The sequence below is a fragment of the Canis lupus genome, chromosome 3 (assembly GCF_048164855.1).
Source record: "Canis lupus baileyi chromosome 3, mCanLup2.hap1, whole genome shotgun sequence".
NCBI classification, from domain to species: Eukaryota; Metazoa; Chordata; class Mammalia; order Carnivora; family Canidae; genus Canis; species Canis lupus.
This window is the reverse complement of record NC_132840.1, coordinates 74,885,053-74,905,087: the sequence shown is the minus strand read 5'-3', so window position 1 is coordinate 74,905,087 and position 20,035 is coordinate 74,885,053. Positions and strand designations below refer to the sequence as shown.

Genomic DNA, 20,035 nt, shown 5'->3' with positions numbered 1-20,035 from the left:
CGCCCACCGCGCCCCCCGCCCCCATCCCCGGCTTCCCCTCCCCGCAGCTTCCGCTCGGTCCCGCACAGCTGCCTCTCCATCCAGCGTTCAGGCGACGCGGCCAAGAGGGGAGCTGCAGTCCAAGTCGGCCACTTTCTGCCCCGGTGCCCCCGGCGAGCGGCCTTCGCCTCCTCCCGGCCTTTGTTTCCGCATCTGTAAAATGGGGCCAAGGCCGGGGCAGAGGGCCCGCGGAGGCCCGTGCAGCCGGACTCGGCCGGATCCAGCAGTCTCCGGCGGCGCGCTCGCCCCTCCGGCGCCCCCCCCGCCCCATCCCACCCCCACCCCCACCCCCAGCCCCACCCCCACCGGCAGCCTCCCCCCGCGCCGGCCGCTAGGGGTCACTGCCTGCCTTCGCCAGGAGGAGCAGGGCGGCTGGCCCTCCGGCCCTTCCCCGGGCGGGAAGGCGGCCGAGGGGCACCTCCCGAGCCCGCGAGCCGCCGCGGCCCCCGCCGTCCGCGCCGGGGTCGCGCGTCCGCGGGGGGCGGGGAGGGGCGCGCGTCCGGGCGGGCCGCGGGGGGTGGCGGCGGCGGCGGCGGCGGCGGGGGCGCGGGCGGCGCGTCGGAGGCAGGAGGGTTAACGCTAACCCCTCCCCTCGGTCTGACATCACGGGGAGAGCGGCGGAGAGGCTGGCGCTCGGCGAGTGAGAGAAAGAGCGAGAGCGGCGAGCGCGGCGCGGCTGGGCGCCCGGGCAGCTCCACAGCGTCGCGGGGCCGGGGCGCGGGGCCGGGGCGCGGGGCGCGGGGCGCGGGGCCGGGCAGCGCGAGCGGCGGCGGCGGCGCGGGGAGGCGGGAGGCGGGCGGGTGGGGGTGCGCGGCGCCCCGGGCTCGCCCTCCGCGCGGAGCCGCACCGCCTGAGCCGCCGACCGCGCGCCCGCCCTCCCGCCGCCTGGGCCGCGAGCCCGCCGCCCGCCGCCGCCGCCGCCGCCGCCGAGGACGGCCGGCCATGGACGCCGGCGACCTGCAGCCGAGCGGGAGGGTGTGAGCGCGCCGGGGGCCGGGGGCCGGGGGCCGGGGGCCGGGGGCCCGCGCCGCGCAGCCGGGCACCGGGCAGCCGGGCGCGCCGGGGGTGGGTCCCTCTCCCCAGCCCGGCTCTGCGTGGAAGAAGAGGGCGGGGACCGGCGCGGGGAGGAGAGCGGAGGAGGAGAAGGGGCATGACTCGAGCAACTTGCGGCGGGCATCCTCCGAGCCTCTGAGCCGCCGGCGGCCCGGGGCCCGGACTGCGGCCGCGCCGCTCGCGCCGCTCGCGCCCACCCGCCCCGCCCCGCCCCGCCCCGGCCCGGCCGACGGCTGCGGCTGACCTGGATCCTCGCAGCGCCCGCCGGCCGCCGGCGATCGGCCTCCGTCTTCCGGGCTGGCTCGTGGAGCGCGGGGAGCGCCGTCCTCGCCGCCCCGCTCGCCGGACCCCCGGCCCCCGATGGCTCGCATGGGGCTTGCGGGCGCCGCCGGACGCTGGTGGGGACTCGCTCTCGGCCTGACCGCGTTCTTCCTCCCAGGTAAGCGCGACCCGCCCCGTCCGATGCCTTCCCGGGCCGGGAGCTGGATGGCGGGCACGGCTGGGTTATCGGCGGAGAAAGGAGCCAGAAAAGTTGGGTCACGGCTTAGGTAAGGGGGCGCGGGAGGCTCGGCGGAGAAAGGATGGGAAGCCCAGCTGCCTGCCCTGCAGGGAAGCAGGCGGATGCTCGTCTCCGTGTAGCCAGAAAGCACTTTCTCCGCTCAGTTTTTCACAAAGATCATAATATGTAATCGCGTTCTATTTATTTAATAACCGGCCCTCAGCCCGGGGAGCAGTTTGGAAACCCCGCATGTTACATAAATGCAAAAGAACCACGGCAGTTGCGGTCCCGGGGTGGGAAACGACAGCCGGGGAGGGCGGGGGGGCGTCGGTCTCGGGCCGGCGGGCCGGGGCCGGGCACGGCTGGGGGGCTTCGGCGCCGGCCCCGGCCCCCTTGCCAGACGGCTTCGCGCGCTCGGGCCCCCGCCCGCCCCACGCAGCCCCACGCGGCCGCCGGGAGCCGGCTCCTGCGTCAGAGGCAGCTCCTCGCTCACCTGCGGTCGCTGTCCCGGGGGGTGAGGCCGGGCGGCGCGGGCTGCCCCCCCCCCCCGCCCCCTGCCCCGGCCCTGCGCGGGCTGCACCTCGCCTCGGAACTCCGCTCCCGGCGCGGGCCCCCCCGAGGAGGCGCCGGGGCTTGGTGCCAGCCAGGTGGCTGCGTGACCCACTTTCCCGAGGGTGCCCCGCGTGTCCTTCCTCGAGGTGCCGGCGGCCGAGGGGTTAACCCGACGCCCGACCCTGGGGTGGCCCGCGGTGGCCCATCTGACGGGTGGGGTGGGGGCGGAGGCTGGGACCGGCCCCGGCGTATTGTGCTGGGGAATGAACTGGAAAATGCGTTTAGGAGGCAAATCCGACCGAGTCCCCTCGCCTGGCTTTAACCCTTTGTGTCGGCGGGAAGCTGCCCTGCTCCCTCGGCGGCTGGTGACCGGTGGGGGTGGGGGTCCTCCAGCCCTCTGGGAAGAAACCTGAGCCGGTCTCCCGCCCGGGCTAGATGGGGCTTTTAGGGGGAGGGAGGGGGTTGGCTGGAGCACGTGGTCTGGCCTTAGGGTGGCCGAATTAGGGGCCGGAGTACAGAGAGACCAGCTCCCAGTGGGGCTAGAATATCGGATCTCCAGCGCCGCTGGCAGCCGCGGGTTGGAGATGCTTGCGATGCTGCAGACTCCGCCGGGCTAGTGTGTTACCCAGGGGCCAGCCTGGCTGCCCAGTTGTGGGGCTGGGGTGCACCCCTGGAAGGTACGAACCCGGCCCCGTTCGATTCTATACCCCTTCCGCCAGCAGCTCGCTGCCAGGGCTCCACAGATCTCACTGAGTGGCAGATGGCATCGAAAGCACTTTGTGGAAGCTGGCACAGCGGTGCCCCCACCCCTACAGCCTGTGGGGTCCTGTCCTGCTAGGTGGGGGTGAGGGGGCATACAGGGAGCACTGCCCACTTCAAGGGGCCTGACTGAGTCCCTCCCTGGCCAGGGTGGTCATGGTGACCCAGAGGTCTTCCTCGCACACTGGACCTCCTGGGAAGCCAGCGGGAGCTCAGGCCCTAGCTAGGACTCCTCTGACCACTGGGGGATTGGGCTTCTGGGAACCCTTAATTGCACAGTGTCCACACCAGGATTCTAGGAAAAAGGAGAGCTTTAGGGGAGCTCTAGTTGGTGGCACACCAGGGGTTAACCTAATTCTGGTCGGACAGAGTGGGAAGGTTTGGGGGGAAAAGAATGCACTCACCCCCATCCTCCCCTCCTTTTGTTATTCTCTTCCCCCAGTTTTGTGATACATAGTGGTTAATTCCTTTGGGGGGGGCAGGAAGCCAGCTCTGCTCCACCCCACTCAGGAAGTGGAGTCAGGGAGAGATGGCACTCTCACCTGGCTCAAGTGTAGACACTCCTGCCACCAAAAATCCAGATTGAGGAGATGGGATGCAGACCAAGAACCACAGCTCAGACAGGCACTTAATGAGCGCTCCTCGATTGACTGTCATTTTTATGGCTGGCTGGCATCAGGGGCAGCCAGAGTTCCTCGACTCACCAGGCTCCTGTACCCTGTGCCTCTTCCCCTGGTGCCCCTGGAGAGGGAGGCAGGTGGGTGAGGTGGTGCCCATATGACACTTGGATGGAGGTTGGTAGGCCCAGAAGTTGCCTGCCCGCACCCGGCTTTCCACCACCCGCCAGCTCCTGAGTGCTCACTGCTGCTCCTCTCTGGGGACTTGCCAGCCTGATGCTCTTTTCTGCGTTCTCCTGGGCCAGGTCGGGGAGCATGGACCAGTGAGCAGAGGACCTCTCTGGGGGAAGCAGGTGGGGGCAATCCCCAGTGTGTGTGATAGCCCCCTGACTAAAAAGAAAAAAAGCCTCCCAATCTGGCTATTGACGCGTAAACACAGAAGTGTGTTTTTACAACACAGATTTTACCAGGCTGGATGGTGAAGCCCCACAAGCTTCTGAGATAACAGTCTGTGGTTCCTACAGGTCACCCCAGAGGAGAGGGCCAGTGGGGCCTGGGGACCGCGCCCTAAAGAGGGCCAGGAGGAGCCCTGGGGAGGAGGCAGGGAACCTGCCTTAGAAGCAGGTGCACAGAACTGGTGTCCCACCTACACCACACCCTCCCTAATTGGCTTCCCCAAACCTTTTGTCTGGAAAGAGAACACACACCCCAGGTGTCGTGCACACCCTCAGAATACCTGTCGGGCCACAGCACACCCCTTCTCTGCAGTCTGTACAGAGCTCGCAGAAGGTGGTTTCCTTCGAAACTCGGAGTGTCAGAGCTGCTGGGCTCTTTCCCTCTCTGCATTTCTCAGACAGTGATGTGCTCAGGCTTGCTGGGCAGGACATTATGGCAGAACCAATTCTGCTGGCCTGGGGATTACAGCATGTGTGAACAGCAATCTCAGTGCCCGTTTTGGAGGCTGCGCTATGGAGAGTGTCTCAGAATCAGATTCGAGGCCTAATAGTCAGCTGGAGGGGAGAAGATATTGCAGAGCCTGGGCCCAGCAGCCCCAGCCGAGCAGCCTATAAAGCATCCCTGAGCCTGAGTATCTGTGTCTCAGGGGGCCGGGTGGCCCCTTGTTGCCCGATGCTGGCCGAGACCATCATCCGTTCCCTTCAAGCCACTTAGTTTTGCACAATGGATCCACCTCGTTGGCCACTTCCTGACCCAGGACCCAGCTGAATGCTGCCAGGATGGTCACACCAGCCAGCCGAACCCTAGTGCTGACGGCCGAGCCAGCAGGCCCGGCGCAGAGCGGTGGGGTACGGGCAGTGGGTCTGCCCCAGCCGCTGTCTATGATACTGCCATTGTTTAGCAGCTGACTAATGTTCATTGTTCGGCACAAACAGAAAACACCCAAGGGAGGTGTGAATAAACCTTCGATTTTCCTGATTGTATCTTTCCTGGTTAACCTGGTGACTTGAATGGCTCCCTACCCGGGGGAGAGACAAGAGAGGGTGCCTGTATATTCCCCTGTTTTACTGATGCTGTGTGGTGTCGTTTTGTTTGTTTTGAACTTTGAATGTTAGCCAGTGTGCCAGGCCGAAATGGACACTAGCTAGCTGTGGGACTTAGGCTATAACGTTTCTGACAGTCTGCATATTGTCTCGCCATCAGCGTCGAGTGGGTACACACGCACACACATGTGCAAGGCTTTGTGCGCTTCTGTTGGTTATCTACAGTTCCTCGTGCCCCTGCAGACCCATGGGCATGAGGGCAAGGAGGGGTTGTGCACTGGTATGTGGGGTCAGCACGGGACTGGGACCATAAATATATATCAAGTGTATATTTACATATAACTGATTTCTGACGTCTTTCCAACTAGGATTTTGTGAGTAGCTCTGAGCCTTGGTAATACCTGTGTGGATGTCAGAGTGTCCGAGAGGTGATTTTGGGAAGAGACCTAGGATTCACCCTCGGCCAGTTCCTTCCAAGATGGGCTGTTGGGTCCTTGGCGGGGGGGGGGGGGGGGGGCAGCCTATACACTGGTTGCTTTTCCTATTCTGTCCTTGGCTTTAGACTGGGTCTCCACACTCTCACAGGGAGATGCTCACCTGGAGAGACTTTGCTCTCTTGTCTCCCTGGCAGAGAGCATCTGGGACCTGGTGCTAACTGGGGCCTGGCTTGCCCCAAGGCTTCTCAAGATCCCTGCAAGGCTGGGAGGGGCCCCGGGAGATAGGCTTTCAGCTACTGATTTGGCATCTTTGTTTCCTGTATGAGTACCTGGGGGAAAGGCGATCTTCTAGGGGGAAAGGTGGGCACATTCCAGGCATTTAAAAAGGGACATGAGCGTGGATTTTTGGTCCCCCGTAGATAGCCCTGTAGAACCTTATGTGTGTCCGGGTCAGCAACATACATGTGCCTGGAAACACCCTGGCTTGTGCGGCAGAACTCAGGAGCCCCCTTGGTGGGAGAGGAAGAGGGAATGAGGGGCGTGGAAGAGCCCAAGACCCTGTGCCCCAGGATGGCTGGTTGTTATTTCTCCCCACAATGCCCGCCCCTCTCCATAGAGACCAGGTCTGCATAGAGACCAGGTCTGCAGAGCCAGCAGCAGATGTGCTGGCTGGGGCAAGAGGTAATTTAAGATCTGAGCAGGGATCACCTTGCAGAGGGAATGCCCTGAGTTGGAGATAACACCCTTTAGACCAGTTAACCCTTGAAGCTCTGGATTCCATTGTGCTGATTTGGGAGATGGGGAGAGAGAAGAGATGGGAAGAAGACAGGTGAAGCCTAATATCCAAACCCTGACCCATTCCACCAGGAAGGGTGAACTTAGTGCAACAGGAGACACCCAGCAAGGACACAAAGAAAGTCTTCCTGACAACAGGCTATAGGCTCCTTAGGCCAATGGATAATCCCAAGGTTTATCCTTGGGGCGAGGGGTGGGGAGGGGGGTGGGGGTCATTGGTATGTATTCTCAGTTGCTCATGGGATCTGTGCTTTTATGGTCTCTAGGGCGGGGCAGCAGCAGTGGACCCAGGCCCTAGTCAAGAGAGAATGGCAGACAGCTTGGTTCCTTTCCCTACAGCCTGGAGAGTACCCCATCTTGGCCGCCCAACAAAGTGAGACAGCAGAGCACAACCAGGTGGACTGGGTTTGACTCCCAGCTCTACAAATTGCTAGCTGAGCAGACTTGGTTAAGTTTACTTCGTAAGCCTCAGTTTTTCCCATCTGTAAAATGGGTTTCTGTTAATACAGATTTCAAAGGAGGTTGTAAAGATCAGATTGACCGTGATGTGTGAAAAGTGCTGAGCGCATTGCCAGGCGTGTGATAAATGGGCAGTGTGGTGATAGCTCCTCCTATGCTCTATGCCTTTCCTCTGAGTGATCCTGGCCCCCTCTGCCTCTGCCAACTGGGCAGTGCCACCTTTGTACTCCCTCGAGAAAGTGCCACTCAGCTGCCTGCCCGGTGCTGACCTCACTGCCCTTGGCGCCGACCAGGAGGTGCTCCATGAGCTCCTGCCTCCACCTGGAAATGGTGGAGGAGGCCGCAGCGTCCCAGGGGCTCAAGTGGCCTGGTGCGTTCCAGGCACCTGCAGGAGAATGACCCTGGTGGTCGTGTACTCTCGAGCAGCAGGTGCTGTGTGGCCTTTGTTCTGCAGCATGTCACCAGGGGCTCTCCCAGGCACCCGCCTCACTCCCTGGCTATGGCCCAGCTGGGCTCCATTGCCCATCTGGAGCTCTGGCTGTGGTAGAAGCCGGGGCTGGCAGGGAGGGCCTGGGACTCAGCCCCTGCTTCCCTTCAGAATTCCGCATTTGGGGGAAGGGTGGGCAACGGGACCCTCTCTCCAGCAGTCCACTCATCTGGCAGGATGGCACAGCCAGATCGAGAATCCCTTCTGGCGTCACCCCCTTCTTGCTGCTAGAAAACCCTCTTCCAGTTTCTCCTGCTGCAGATGGGATCCTTTTGCCACTAATAATAAAAATGTCTGTGGCACTCTTGATAGCTCATGGTTCCAGCTGATCCTCCCGGTAACCCCATGTGAATGGTATTCCTGGTCCTTTTACAGAGGAGGGAAGTGAGTCAGCTTAGTAATTTGCTGACCACCTCAAGCCAGTGTGGCCACGTCAGGTGCCAGGTCTTCTGACTCCAAATCCTGTCCATGAGAGAGATGAAACAGGCTGAGATGGACACATACAGCAGAGGTTGAGCCAGGCCATGGGATAAAATGTGTCCAGTGAAATGGTCCTTCACTTTGCCAGCTACCACCACTCTCCCCCTACAACAAGCTGGAGCTCCCTGGGGAAGCGAGGGATAAGTTGAGGATGTAGGTTGGAGGGTGGCCCAGCCAGAGCTGACCATGGAGCAGCCCAGGTTTGCACCACAGTACAGGACGCCCAGCTGTGGGAGGGAGGGGGACAGGGGGAAGGATGTCCTTCTGGAACCTAGAGCATCACCCACTGGAGATCTGGCCCGAGACATGGGCAGGGCCCTGAGGGGTGAGCACGGAGCCCCAGGGCCCAGGCAGTCACAGAGAGAGCTCGTGGACTGGACTGGGCCACAGAGGGGGAAGGGAGGCAGAGATTTGGCAGGCAGAGCTGACTCCCTCTCCTGGGCCACTCCCCACCCGGCTCTGGTCTGCACAGACCCCAATTTCATTCCCAGTTTATGAGGAGTCTCATTACCAAGCCACAGACAATAAAACCCGCCCGGCCACTCTGGCCCGGATCTCATTAGAGGACATTAGTTCCGCTGGCTGGTAGCTCCACTGGGACACAGCTGCAGGCGTGGCCCAGGAAGCTAAACAGGCCAATAGCCATGGGCACAAGAATGTCCCATTGGGAGTTTGAGTTGCATCTCTGGGCTTAAATGGAGTCCCGCCTCGAAAGTGTGCTCCCTTCCTCGAAGCTGGCTGGAAACACTCCTTCCCGCCCACTTGAACCCCCAGTTCTATCCCCTGCCTGAAGGGGAGAAGGACACAGCTCCCTCCAGGGCTCTTCATGGGAGTCCGCTTTGTTTGGCAGGAGCTGGCCAAGAAGCTCAGCGAACCAGCATTCTGGGGAAGAGGGACTTTGGGGGACAGCAGCCCTCTCTTATCCCTAGGTCTGAGAGACACATCCTAGTAGCGGAGTCTGGACTCCTCACAGCCACCCTGGCCTGAATCCTGGCCCATCTTTCTGCCTGGAAGGTGGGGGTAGTGACCTGGGGACCTCATGGTAGAAACCTTTTTCAGCCCCTAACGATGCCTTTGTGCCAGCTGACAGCCTTAGCAGGGGCTTGCTGGTCTCACATCCTGCCGAGGTGGAATAACTTGCCCACAGTCCCTGTGATGGACTGCCAAGGGCGCCATCTTGGGGCTCTTCCCACCAAAGATGGGATTATTTCTTGCTTAGCAGATTCTGGTGCCTGTTGGTTAACAGCCAGTCTCCTCTCTGCCTGCACCTTCCCCTCCTGCTTTATCTCTCTTCCCCCACCATCCTGCATACACTGGTCACCAGAATACCACCAGGGCTCAGTGGATGTCACCAGGAAAAACAAGACCAGAGCAAAGGAAAGCTCACGCCTTCTTGGACCTCAGTCTTGGGGAGGAAAGTGAGCAACAGGCCTAAATAATTGATTCTAAGGGCACACGAGCTCACTTGTGTGCTCCCATGGAAGGTCACACAGGCCAGCCCACGCTTGGCACATGAGCTAGTGTGCCCGCCAGATGAGTCAGGGGAGATGGGAGGGCCAATCTGTTTGGGCCGACGTGAGGCAGCCTTGCTTGGGAGGAAAGGGGTTGGAGACCTGCACGGACTCCTGGAGCTCCCCGGTAAGGCCCTGGTCTACAGCTGGTCTGGAGTGCACACCCCAAGAGGGATTGGCTGGGCCGCCTCTACATGCTCCATTTTCTGGGCCCTGAGCAGTGCCCCAAGCACCCCCTCCCTCAGTCCTGGTGGCTTGTGGGCAAATGCTGGCAGCTGCCAGGACAAAGGAGGTTAGAGAAGGTGCTCAGAGCCAAGCCAGCCTTGCCACCACTTGATGTGGGCCCCACCTCGGGAGGGGCTGCTTGCAACGCCCTTGCTCCTAGGACCATGGCAGCGGCCCCTGACTCGCGGCTCTCTGGCTCCCATCTGCCCACACGGCTTCTTGGATGGACGTGCCTAAAGTCCGTGTGAGAAAGACACTCACAGGCCCAGGAGCACCTGATGGCTGCCCGCTGCCTGGCTCATCTCACGGTGGTCCCCCGCATGCCAGGCCTGCCCAGCCGCACACCTGTATTTATGCCCCATGTTTTCCCATCTCAGTGCCTTTGCAAATGCCAGCATTCTCCCCCAAAGTTCTGCATACTTCCTATATCTAAATACTGGAAGTGAGGGATGTCTGGGTGGCTCGGTTGGTTGGGCATCTGCCTGGGGCTCAGGTCATGATCTCAGGGTTCTGGGATCCAGCCCTGCATTGGGCTCCCTGCTTAGCATGGGGAGCAGAGGGGTCCACTTCTCCCTCTCCCTCTGCCCCTCCCCCCCTCTCGTGCTCTCTCTTGCTCACTCTCTCTCTCTCTCTCTCTCTCAATAAATAAATCAGTCTTGGGACGCCTGGGTGGCTCAGCATTTGAGCATCTGCCTTTAGCTCAGGGCGTGATCCCAGGATCTGGGATCGAGTCCCAAATCGGGCTCCCTGCATGGAGCCTGCTTCTCCCTCTGCCTGTGTCTCTGCCTCTCTCTGTGTGTCTCTCACGAATAAATAAATAAATCTTTAAAAAAATCTAAATAAATCTAATCAATCCAATCAATCTAAATAAATAAGTACATACATACTGAGGTGAGAGCCACTTCTGCATGAAGCCTCCTGACTCACCCCCACCCCCCCAGCTGGGGATAACCTCTCCCATCTCAAAGCCCCCTCACACTTCATCCGTGCCACCCCGTGGCACTAACCACTCTTCGTCTTGCTATATGGTTATTTGGGCCTGGGATTTATCTTCTCCCTGAGACCGAGAGCTCCAGAGGGACAGGGTCTGTTACTGATGGATCTCAGTGTCCCCGGGGCCTAGTATAGGGTTAGCCACATCATGGGCTGCTAGTACATGCCAACTGAATACACGGTTGGTTGTTTGGAGAGTTGATGACAATGATAGTAATAACAAACTTTTATTGAGAGCTCTTGGGTGCCAGACACTGTTGTAAACATCTTACATGTAATAACTTATTTAATTTTCATAATAACTCTTAGTCTCCCTTTTTTTTTTATACGTGGAAAGATGAGGCCCTGCAGAGGTTAGGTAACCTGCCGGTAGTCACACGGTTAGTAAGTGGCAGAGCCAGGAAGTCGGGCCCAGTGTCCATAATCATCCCACTTAGCTAAGCAGCCTCTCTCCTGTGTGGACAGGCGATGGAGACAGACAGCTTACCAAGCGTGGATTAACATAGGACCTTGCTGGGCACCTGGGCGACTCAGTGGTTGAGCGTCAGCCTTCGGCTCAGGTCATGATCCCGGGGTCCTAGGATTGAACCCCCATGTTGGGATCCCCACAGGGAGCCTGCTTCTCCCTTTGCCTGTGTCTCTGCCTCTCTCTCTGTGTCTCTCATGAGTAAATAGATAAAATCTTAGAAAAAAATAATAAAGCATAGGACTTTGCATCCAGAATGCCCACCACCCTGCATATATCACTTATACTCCTCCCTTTGATGGTGTGGGGTAACCTGGTGCACCCCTAGAGCGTGTGGGGAGTTCTTAGAGCTTATCATCAGAGTCTCAGTGGTCCTTTCCACTATATCCTTCCAGGTACTGGAAGTGCAATCATTGCACTCCTGGTGGATCCCACTGCAGTCACTGTTTCGTCTTGGGAGTATTGATGTGGCTATCTTGGCGAGAAATGTCTCGATATCATCATTCTTTCATCCCCTGAGCTTTGGGGGATCACTGGTGCCACGTGGGGGCCTCCTCCCATGGTTCACAGTGAGACTAGGGCCAGGTGTAATAGCTTCTCCCAAGAAAGCCGCCTGGAACTACCCCCAGCAGGCATTCCCAGGCTGCTCCTGGGTCCTGGGCGGGTCCAGAGCTCAGCAAGCTTGATCCTTTGCCAGGGTCCATCCTCAGCTTCTGGAAGGTTCTGGCCTCTCTTGCCCACACCCGGAGATCCCAAAAGATGGCAAGGGAGGGGCCCTTATCTGGGGAGGTGAGGAGGATATAGGGTGTTCACCTGTACTGGCTTCTTTGATCCCCTGGGATGAAAGGGCTGGTGCTTCCTCTGCCCCAGGCAGGTTCAGAACGGGGAGCTGGGGACAGAGGCGTGCCAGCCACGCAGCCACGCAGCCTCGCAGCAGGGGTAAAGAACTATCCCAGGGAAGAAGGTCGTGGGAGCAGAAAGATCAAAAACACTTTCCAGTGTTGTGGCTGAGGACTAAGTGACCTCCAGATGGCCCACATGCGGATTGTCCTCTCGACGGTGACCCAGGGCCGATGCTCCACTCAGCACACCCTGACCCTGCAGGTCACCACGCGGGCTCGGGCCTCACAAACTTGCTTAATTAGGAGGGTAACTGGGCTGCAAAACAGTCATCTGATATGTTTCGACGCCAAAGAGAAATTCCTCCTAGACCCTCTGCTGTTCTAGATTATCCATGCTCCGTTAGCTTGAATTACGGTGGAGCCTCTGCGGCCCAGACACAGGCCAAACTCTGTGATTGGTTCCTGGGGCTGGAGTCTGCCCCGCGCCCAGGAAGTGCTCGGAAGCAATAGTAGAATGGAGGACTTAAGACCCATGTGACCCCCCGTGCAAACCTAAGGAGTGCACAAAGGGTCCCCTGTCGCCTAGAGCCTACAGATGCCCACCCGCGCTCTTGGGCCAAGCCACTTTCCAGCCCCTTGGGTCAAGCACCCTGCAAGAGTTTTGAGTCAATGGCAGAAGCTTTCTGCAGTGGCTCCTGGGTAAAAATTGGAGCAGAGGCAGGGACAGGCTTCTCCCGAGTGTAAATAAGATCAGAGCAGAACAGCCACACTGCACTGGATTATTTTATTATGATTGCCCACCTCCCCCGCCCCCCGAACTGTCCTCATCTCATTGGCCTAGATAGCTACATCTCTCAGAATGATGGATGGGCCTCCTCTCCCTTCCCAGGCAGGGTGGCCAGCCCTGCTACGGAGACACCCTCCTACCCGGCCCCTTCCCAGATTTATTCCCTGTGTTTATGGTGCCCAGAGAGTAATCAGTGTCCTGGGCCGGCTGAGCACTCTGATTATCTCCGCTCGATTGATGGATGGGCCTTTGGGGAACTTAAGCGACAGTCCTTGCTCCCTGTGCCTGCTCCTGAACACCCAGCACCCTCTCCAATCTGAATCACCTGCCAGGAGTCAGATGATGGGCCTTCCTGTCTGTACTGGGGTGGGGGTGGGGGACAGGGGGAGGAGGGAGCCTGCAGCATCCCTAGCACCCACCTCTTGGCACTGCGGCAGTGGTGGTGGCAGTAACTGGGAAGAGTCTCTGTGGCTCCCCCTTCCCTCCAAGGAGCCTGGAACAGGGGCCGACAGGCAGTTTGCCTGGGAACCAGCACCCCCTGCTCTGCCCAGAAGCACCCTGCCCGGGAAATGGCTCGATTCCCCTCTCCCATCCTCACTCCATCACTCCTACCCCCTCTGCACTTGTGTACACAGCTCAAGCCGTAATGATCATTTGTGCTGCTTTATGTGTTTCTTTACAAGTGTTTTTATGTCCTCTGTGTGTGTATGAGAGAGGTTTATGGTTTGTGCGTGTGTGTGTGTGTGCGTGCGCACGAGAGAGAGAGAGAGAGAGAGAGAGAGAGAGAACATGAGGTCACGTGCTGTGTGTGTGTGTGTGCAAGAGGTGCTGTGCTGTGTGTGTGTGTGTGTGTGTGTGTCTGCTCCTGATTAGACTCTGATTGCCATCTTTTCCCCCACGGAGGTGGGGGGCCCTCACCCAGTTGGGAGAGGCGGGAGTGGCAGAGGCTGGGTACTGGGGGGGGGGCGGGGGGGGGAAGAGGCAGGCAATCAAAGATGATGACTGTCCATGGCAGGGTCTACACTGCCCCCCAGCCGCCAGTTACAGAATGCAGAAGGTCAATCTTAGATAATTGTTTTGTCTATAGGATCACAAACAACTGGCTTGACTATTTTTTTCCCGGCAAATTGAATGCACTGTTTGTTTTGAAGCCAAGTGGTCTCTGTCTCTTATTACTTACGTGGGCCCATGTGTATGTCTGTGTCTCGTCTTCTCTGAACTTTGGTTCCTTCCACTGGAAGGCGGGCACGTGATCATGAGAGGTTTAGAAGAGGTAAATGGTGCGTGTGTGTGATGAGCACAGTGCCTGATACGGAGGGAGTCTTCACACCACTTGGTTATTATCAGCAGCTGTTGGCCCAGGGAGCCGACATCTAGAGGAGGGTCCGTTCCCTGGGGCTGGGCGTCCCTCAGCTGAGGTCCTGTCACCTCTCAACTTGGACAGGGTGCATCACCCACTTACACCCCTGGGCTCCTGGAAAATCATCTCCACCTCCAGATGGTCACCAGAAGATGCCCAGTGGCTCTTTGGAGCCGTCCCATGCTCCCTTTTTAAAGAGTAGCTGGAAGCGAGAGTTCTATGCCCTCAACCAAAGAACCCCATGTGTAGGCTTCTGGGTGCCAGCACTTGTGGGAATCCCACTGCCCTGGGTGTGTTAGGGCAGGAGGGGTAGACGGGCACCTTCCTGCACTCACTCACCAGTGTGGGCACTGGTGCCTCCTGTGGGCCCCGCACTGAGCAGGGAGCAGGGGCTGAGCAGTGAACATAACTTCCCTGGCCTCCTGGAGCTTCCAGTCCGATGTGGGATGTTATCTGTCCTCCAGCCTCACACACAGTAGGTGACAGCTGAGGGTGCCATCTCTAAATGCCTGCAGGACAACAGCCTGGCTAGGAGATGTCGAGAGGAGCTGGGGCCCTTGTAGGCTTGTGCCCAAGTAAACCTGTCACTTCCTAAGGCTTCCCTGCTTGGCTCTGGAGGAGCAGGTGTGACAGGGCCGGGACTGCATTCTCCTACACCCTTAAAGGCAGGCTAAGCTTCTGAGCCCATCTGTTCCCCTCCCATCCCCTGGTTTGGGAAGAGCCTCCCAGCTGGGCTGTCATCCCCAGGCAGGGGATGGCAGCAGAGCAAATAATGTAACACCCATTCACTTAAAACCCCTCAACCGCATCCCTACCGGTTGGTTGAACATCCAGCTTCAGCATGAGTACCTCCAGTGACGGGGAACTCACCACCCTACATGGAAGCCCCCACAGCTCTGACTGCCCCAGATTCTTCCTTGCACGGAGCTGAAATCCGCATGCCTGGAGCTTCCACCCGCTAATCGTGTTTCTGTCTCCTTGGGATCGTGTGGAGCGCATCTGACCTTGCACATGATGTCTCCTCGGCGCTTAAAGAGGGTCTCCAGCTCTCACTCTTCTCTCCCTTGAGTGCTTTTGACCAAGTCTGACCCACATTGGCCATCTTGGGTGCTCTCCATGGAACCAGGTTGTCTAGATCCCTAGTAGCTGAGGGGGGCCCCAAATGACCCAGGTTTTTTGGTCTAGGGTTCCCCAGCCACTACATCCATCCAGGGATCCGGGAAGGGGCAGAGCGGGCTGGCCGCCTTCATGCTTCCCTACCTCCAACTCACCCCTTCCGAACCCTGTTTTCCTTTGGATTAACAATAAATTGCAGTGAAAGATCCGCTTATCTCCAGTGGGAATTAAGGAATTAAGTTGGTGATGGGGAGAGAAGGGCCTGAGAAAGGGAGCATATTGCACAGATTCAGGGCATAGAGAGGACAGTTGGGGGAAGGGGGCAGCGGGGAGGGGTGGAGGAGCAGGACCCTCTCTCTGCCTGCAGTCTCTTAACTCTAGAGACTGTGGGAGCAGCCCCTCATTCTTCCAGCAGCCTGTGCTCTGATGGGGACGGGTGGAGACCAGTTGGAATGGGTGGGGGGCCCCGTGGGAGGTAGTGCACCGCACCCACGTGGCGTGATCTCCTGGCAGCCTCTCCGATCGCCGATTAGTGCTTTGTGACACGGGGCAGTGGCTCCGTGCATGTCGTGGCACTAGGAGGGCAAGCCAGGGCATGTGGCAGGGTGAGGCACCCCGCTGTCAGCCATGTGCTGTCGTCCACCACCCTGCAGGCAGCTCATCACTCCATCCAGACACTGAAATGACCCTGGGGCAGACCCCGGTGACCCACTCTGCTGCTCTGATACTCAGCCACAGATTCCGTGGCCAGTGCTTAAAGGACTCTTTTGCCCCTGGAGAGTCTGGGCTTCTCCTTATCCTAAAGGTAACCCAGAAGCCTCTTTCCTGATCCCCAACATGCCTCTGCCCTATTCAGCCCAGCACCCCTGCCCTGAGCCCAGGAGGCTCAGCTTGGAGCCCCTTCCCCCACGCCCCCCAGGCTTGCGGCTCCTAGCCACCCTCCAGCCATCAGACCCCTCCCGCCATCAGACCCCTCCCTTCCATTTCTCTGCTCCTCTGGCCTCCCCTTGCCAAATCCTGAGGCTGAACAGGGAGACAGATAAGGCCCAGTGCTACCCTCCAGAGGGTGGGGTGGGGGTTGGGGTTGGAAATGAGGAGATGGATCCCAAGGACGGAGGAGGCTGCCTTTGGGTTGTCCAGACCCAGCCCAAAGTGTAGTTTCAATCACTGTCATCCCAGTGTCTCCCTGACCCCTTCCTGAGGTGGGGAGTAGGGTTGATGTTCAGGAGCAGCAGCCACCAGGGAGGGCACTGGAAGATAAAGAGCAAGGCCAGGCTGGAGATAGTTTCTGGGGGAGGGGGAGGTGCAGGGAGGCCTAGGGACGCTGGGGATTCGACCCTGGCGGATGGGTGAAGCCAGAAATGGGGTCCTCAAGTCCAAGAGTCTAGCTGGTTAATAATTAGTAGCTCTGGTTAATCATTGGCGGTTTTCCCCAATTTCAGCTCCCTCACCCCCCACCTCCACCCCTGCCCTGGGCCGCCCCCTCCCCCAGCTGGTTTCTGGTCTCCAGAGCCAGGGTGGTATTTAATCTTCAAGAGAGATTAGTGGCCTGCTTTAGCTGGCCTCCCCCCACCCCACTCCCGCCCCACAGGCTCTTTGGATGCCCCTGGATATTTCCTGCTCAAGAGCAGGCCCTGCGACCACCCCAGAAGGCATCCCCAGCTGCTCTCCTTGGCAATGCCACTGACCCCTGTTGACTCACTTGGCTGACCTTGCTGCTGGCCAGGTAGGGTGACCCTGCAGGTAATGCTTCCCTAATCTGTTAGGTGGGGTCAGTTAGTCAACAGATGTTTATCTGCATCTGTACTTTAGCTGCCAGGTACTTTATTGTGTTGAGAAAAAGTACTTTAAGCAGCTCAAACTAAGGCTAAAGGCTTTATTCAAAGGCAAATGTGCCTCAGGGGGCACTTGCAGACCAGGTAACTCCCCCAGCAGGAACAGGGTTGGAGAGTCAGGGTGAGGAGCAGATGAGGCCATGTGTCCTTGAGTTTGGGCTTTGGGGTGACATTTTCATCCCTGACTGCTAGGAAACTTGCTCTTGTGTTGTGCAAGCTTCCATGCCTCTCCCTCAGGATCCCTGATGCTGTCCTACCCTGATGGCTACCAGAACAGTTCCTTCTAGACTTGTTTTTAGAAGTCGTGTGGTCAGGAAATAGGGAGATGGGAAAGGAGGCAGGGTCAAAGCCAGGGAAACGGGGAGCCTCTTGTGCCTGTTTTAATTCTTTGCACGAGCTGGCAGTGAGGCACTGTCCCCAAAACAGGTCCTCCCTGCTCTTTGGACTGATGCACAGAGTGGTCCAGAGAACGTTCTGGGCGATTCAAGTGTTCACAGGGCTGTGAAGGGGCCAGCAAGGCCCTAACCTAGGAGAGGCTTCCCTGGAAGTGACCTTGAGGCTGAGACCTGGAGTTGGAGCAGAAGTGGCTGCCGTGGCAGAGGGTGACCAGGGCAGCCTGAGGGTGGCCACACATGGGCACCCATGGAGGACGATGGCATCTTCTAGATTGTCTCCTGGATGGGGAATGGGACCCCTTGGCCATGGAGGGGCCTGGGAAGGCCACATGGAGGGTTTTGAACTTAAGGAACAACCCCCCCAATCTGTTCCATCCAAATTCAGCCTCGCCTGCACCCCAGGCTGTCTTTTCTGGGCCTTCCTGCTTCATGCCCTGTGTGCAGCCCAAAGCCACCCTCGCCCCCCCCAACCCCCCAGGGCAGCCCTCGCTGGGCTCAGAACCCCAATTCTGCTGTTCTCTGGAGCTGGGACTCCTTCTCCTTCATCCTCTGTACCTGGCTTGTCAATTTTTTAGTGGTTCCATATCTGTGGGACCCCTCCGCATCCCACTACCATCACCCTCTGAGCCACCCTGGGGGCCTCTCCCCATTCCTGCGTAGCCCGTACGCCACTGTCAGAGCAAGAGGTTTGAGCGTGTCATACACCTGCTCTGTCTGAAGCTCTCGCAGGGTCCGGAGTGCTGCTCACTTAAGTGCAGACGCCATGCTCTGTGCCAGGGCTTCTCAACCCCAGCCAGCACTATTGACGTTTGGGGCCAGATCATTCTTTTTCATGTGGGGCTAGCTTGTGCACTGGAGGGTGTTTGGCCTCTACCCAGTAGATGCCAGCAGCATCCTCCCCCACCCCCACCACGTGATAATAAAAAATGTCCTTAGACATTGTTGAATGTCCCCTGCCTGGGAGGCAGAGTTACCCCCAGTTGAGAACCACTGGACTAGGGTCTCACTGTAGCCAGAACCTACTGTGTTGTCTAGTACTTTCTTTCTCTCCTCCCCTCACCCCAGACACAGCTCATTGAAGGAGAGGACTCAGCCTTAGGATCTCTGCAGGCTCTAGCTCAGTACCTTGTACACAGTAGGTGCTCCATAAGTGCACAGTAAGCTGATGGGAGCTGGCCGGCTTCCCTCCTTCTCAGCCCCTCATAAGCTATGAGGTTTCTTCTTCTGCACACCTCTCTGTTTTCCTGGCACCTTGTGTAACTGCCGTAGCCAAGATGTGCAAACTTGTGACGCTTCCCTTTCTCCCAACACCTCCCATATCCACCTCATGTTGTTTGCAGCAAACAAAAGCATCTTTTCTTCTGTAGTTCACGTTTACTTACTAAGTATCTCCTATGCATCGAGCTCTAGGGACCAGGGGGGCTCTGTGGCTGTGCGTGTGAAGTTGTGCCTGGGTGTGTGGTTTCCACAGGCAGGTGTGTGCTGACACGTCTGTGTGTGTAGCATCCGGACCCCACTCACGCTGGGCTTGTGCCCTCCGCACGCTGTTTCTCACCTTTCCTCCCACCCGGCCTTTGTTCCTGCTCTCCCTCCCGGCCTGGCAAGCTTCGTCTCATCCTTCAAGACCCTTCCTTCTCTAATCCCCCGCCCCAAATTCATCATTTCCTCCCCAGTATTGTCACGGCACTCGTGAGCCTTCCTGCCGTAGCACAGTGATCGTGTTATTAGTTAATGTATCCTGTGTGTCCTTGAGCCTGGGACTGTATTGTGCATGCGTGTGTGTGTGTGTGTGTGTGTGTGTGTGTGTGTGTTTATAATTCCCATTTTCTTAATACATGTTTATTAAATAAATTGAAATAAATTGCCTATTTTGTCTTTCAAAGCATTTTCTTTGCTTTGTTCTAAGAGTGTGCCTCTGATTAATGGCTTTGCCTAACCTTTCTGCACGTGCCCTCATGTGTTTCTGTGCCAGCAGATGGGCACGTACGTACACGTGTGTACACACAAACGGCACTGTTGGGTCGCACATGTGTAGTCGTGTGAACATGAATGCATGCGTGTGTCTCTGTTGAGGTATCTCTGTAGATTTAAGTGTGTCCCCAGTACTGCCCTCCAAGGTGGCATTCCCTCAACCTGCAGCCTTCCACTTTCCACCTTGAGAAGGGGTAAGGAAAGAGGGGACTGGGTGGTGACGCTCCTCTGCAGAGCTCTCCACCCACCTCCCAGAATGTCCTTCTGACCCCGGCCGCTGGGCTGCCCAGGGTGGTTAGGCTGGGTTTGGGGACAGAGCCCTCAGTGGCCTAGTCACATCACAACCCCTTCTCGATCCATCTCTGCCCTGTTTAATTGGAATTTGGCTAGTGGAGACCATCTGTTCTATTCTGCTTGTTTCCATGACAACCAAGTGGCTTGAGACTGAGGTTTGTGGTGAGAGAAGTGGCCTGGGGGATGCTGGGAAAAATCAGTGAGGTCCTCCCCCTCAAACCTGCACTGCCTCGCCTTCTCCTCTCTGCCCTGCCCTGGTCCCCAAGCCCAGAGGAAGAATAAAGTTGCCCACTGGGGAGTTGGGAGCCCCGGCATCACCCTGCTGTCCCAGCCCTGCCATCCCAGGCTGCTCTGGGCTTCCACCCACTTCCATTCAGAAGCACTTGTGCCCGCGTAGACCTGGGGAGCTGGCCCTACCCTCTGCCCTCCCCGGGACCGGAAGGGAACTCTGAGGACGTCAGAGGCTGCAGTGTTTGCCTATACTTTCAAGCCTCAGCACCCCTGCCTCCAAGCCTCTTCCTCACCCCATCCGGGCATTTCAAAATCTTGAACCAAGGACCCCCC

The 20,035-nt window shown here is 58.4% G+C and overlaps 1 protein-coding gene across 1 annotated transcript in view; it reads left to right on the top strand.

Annotated features, from left to right (window-relative positions):
• Nucleotides 1-1,350: 1,350 nt before the first annotated feature.
• The window catches only part of LOC140631115 (nectin-1), a 64,436-nt gene continuing 45,751 nt past the window's right edge, over nucleotides 1,351-20,035 (top strand). Inside the window, exon 1 of the mRNA XM_072822365.1 lies at nucleotides 1,351-1,531. Coding sequence (XP_072678466.1) covers nucleotides 1,453-1,531 — 79 coding nt within the window. The 5' untranslated portion in view covers nucleotides 1,351-1,452. The remainder of the gene's footprint in view (nucleotides 1,532-20,035) is intronic.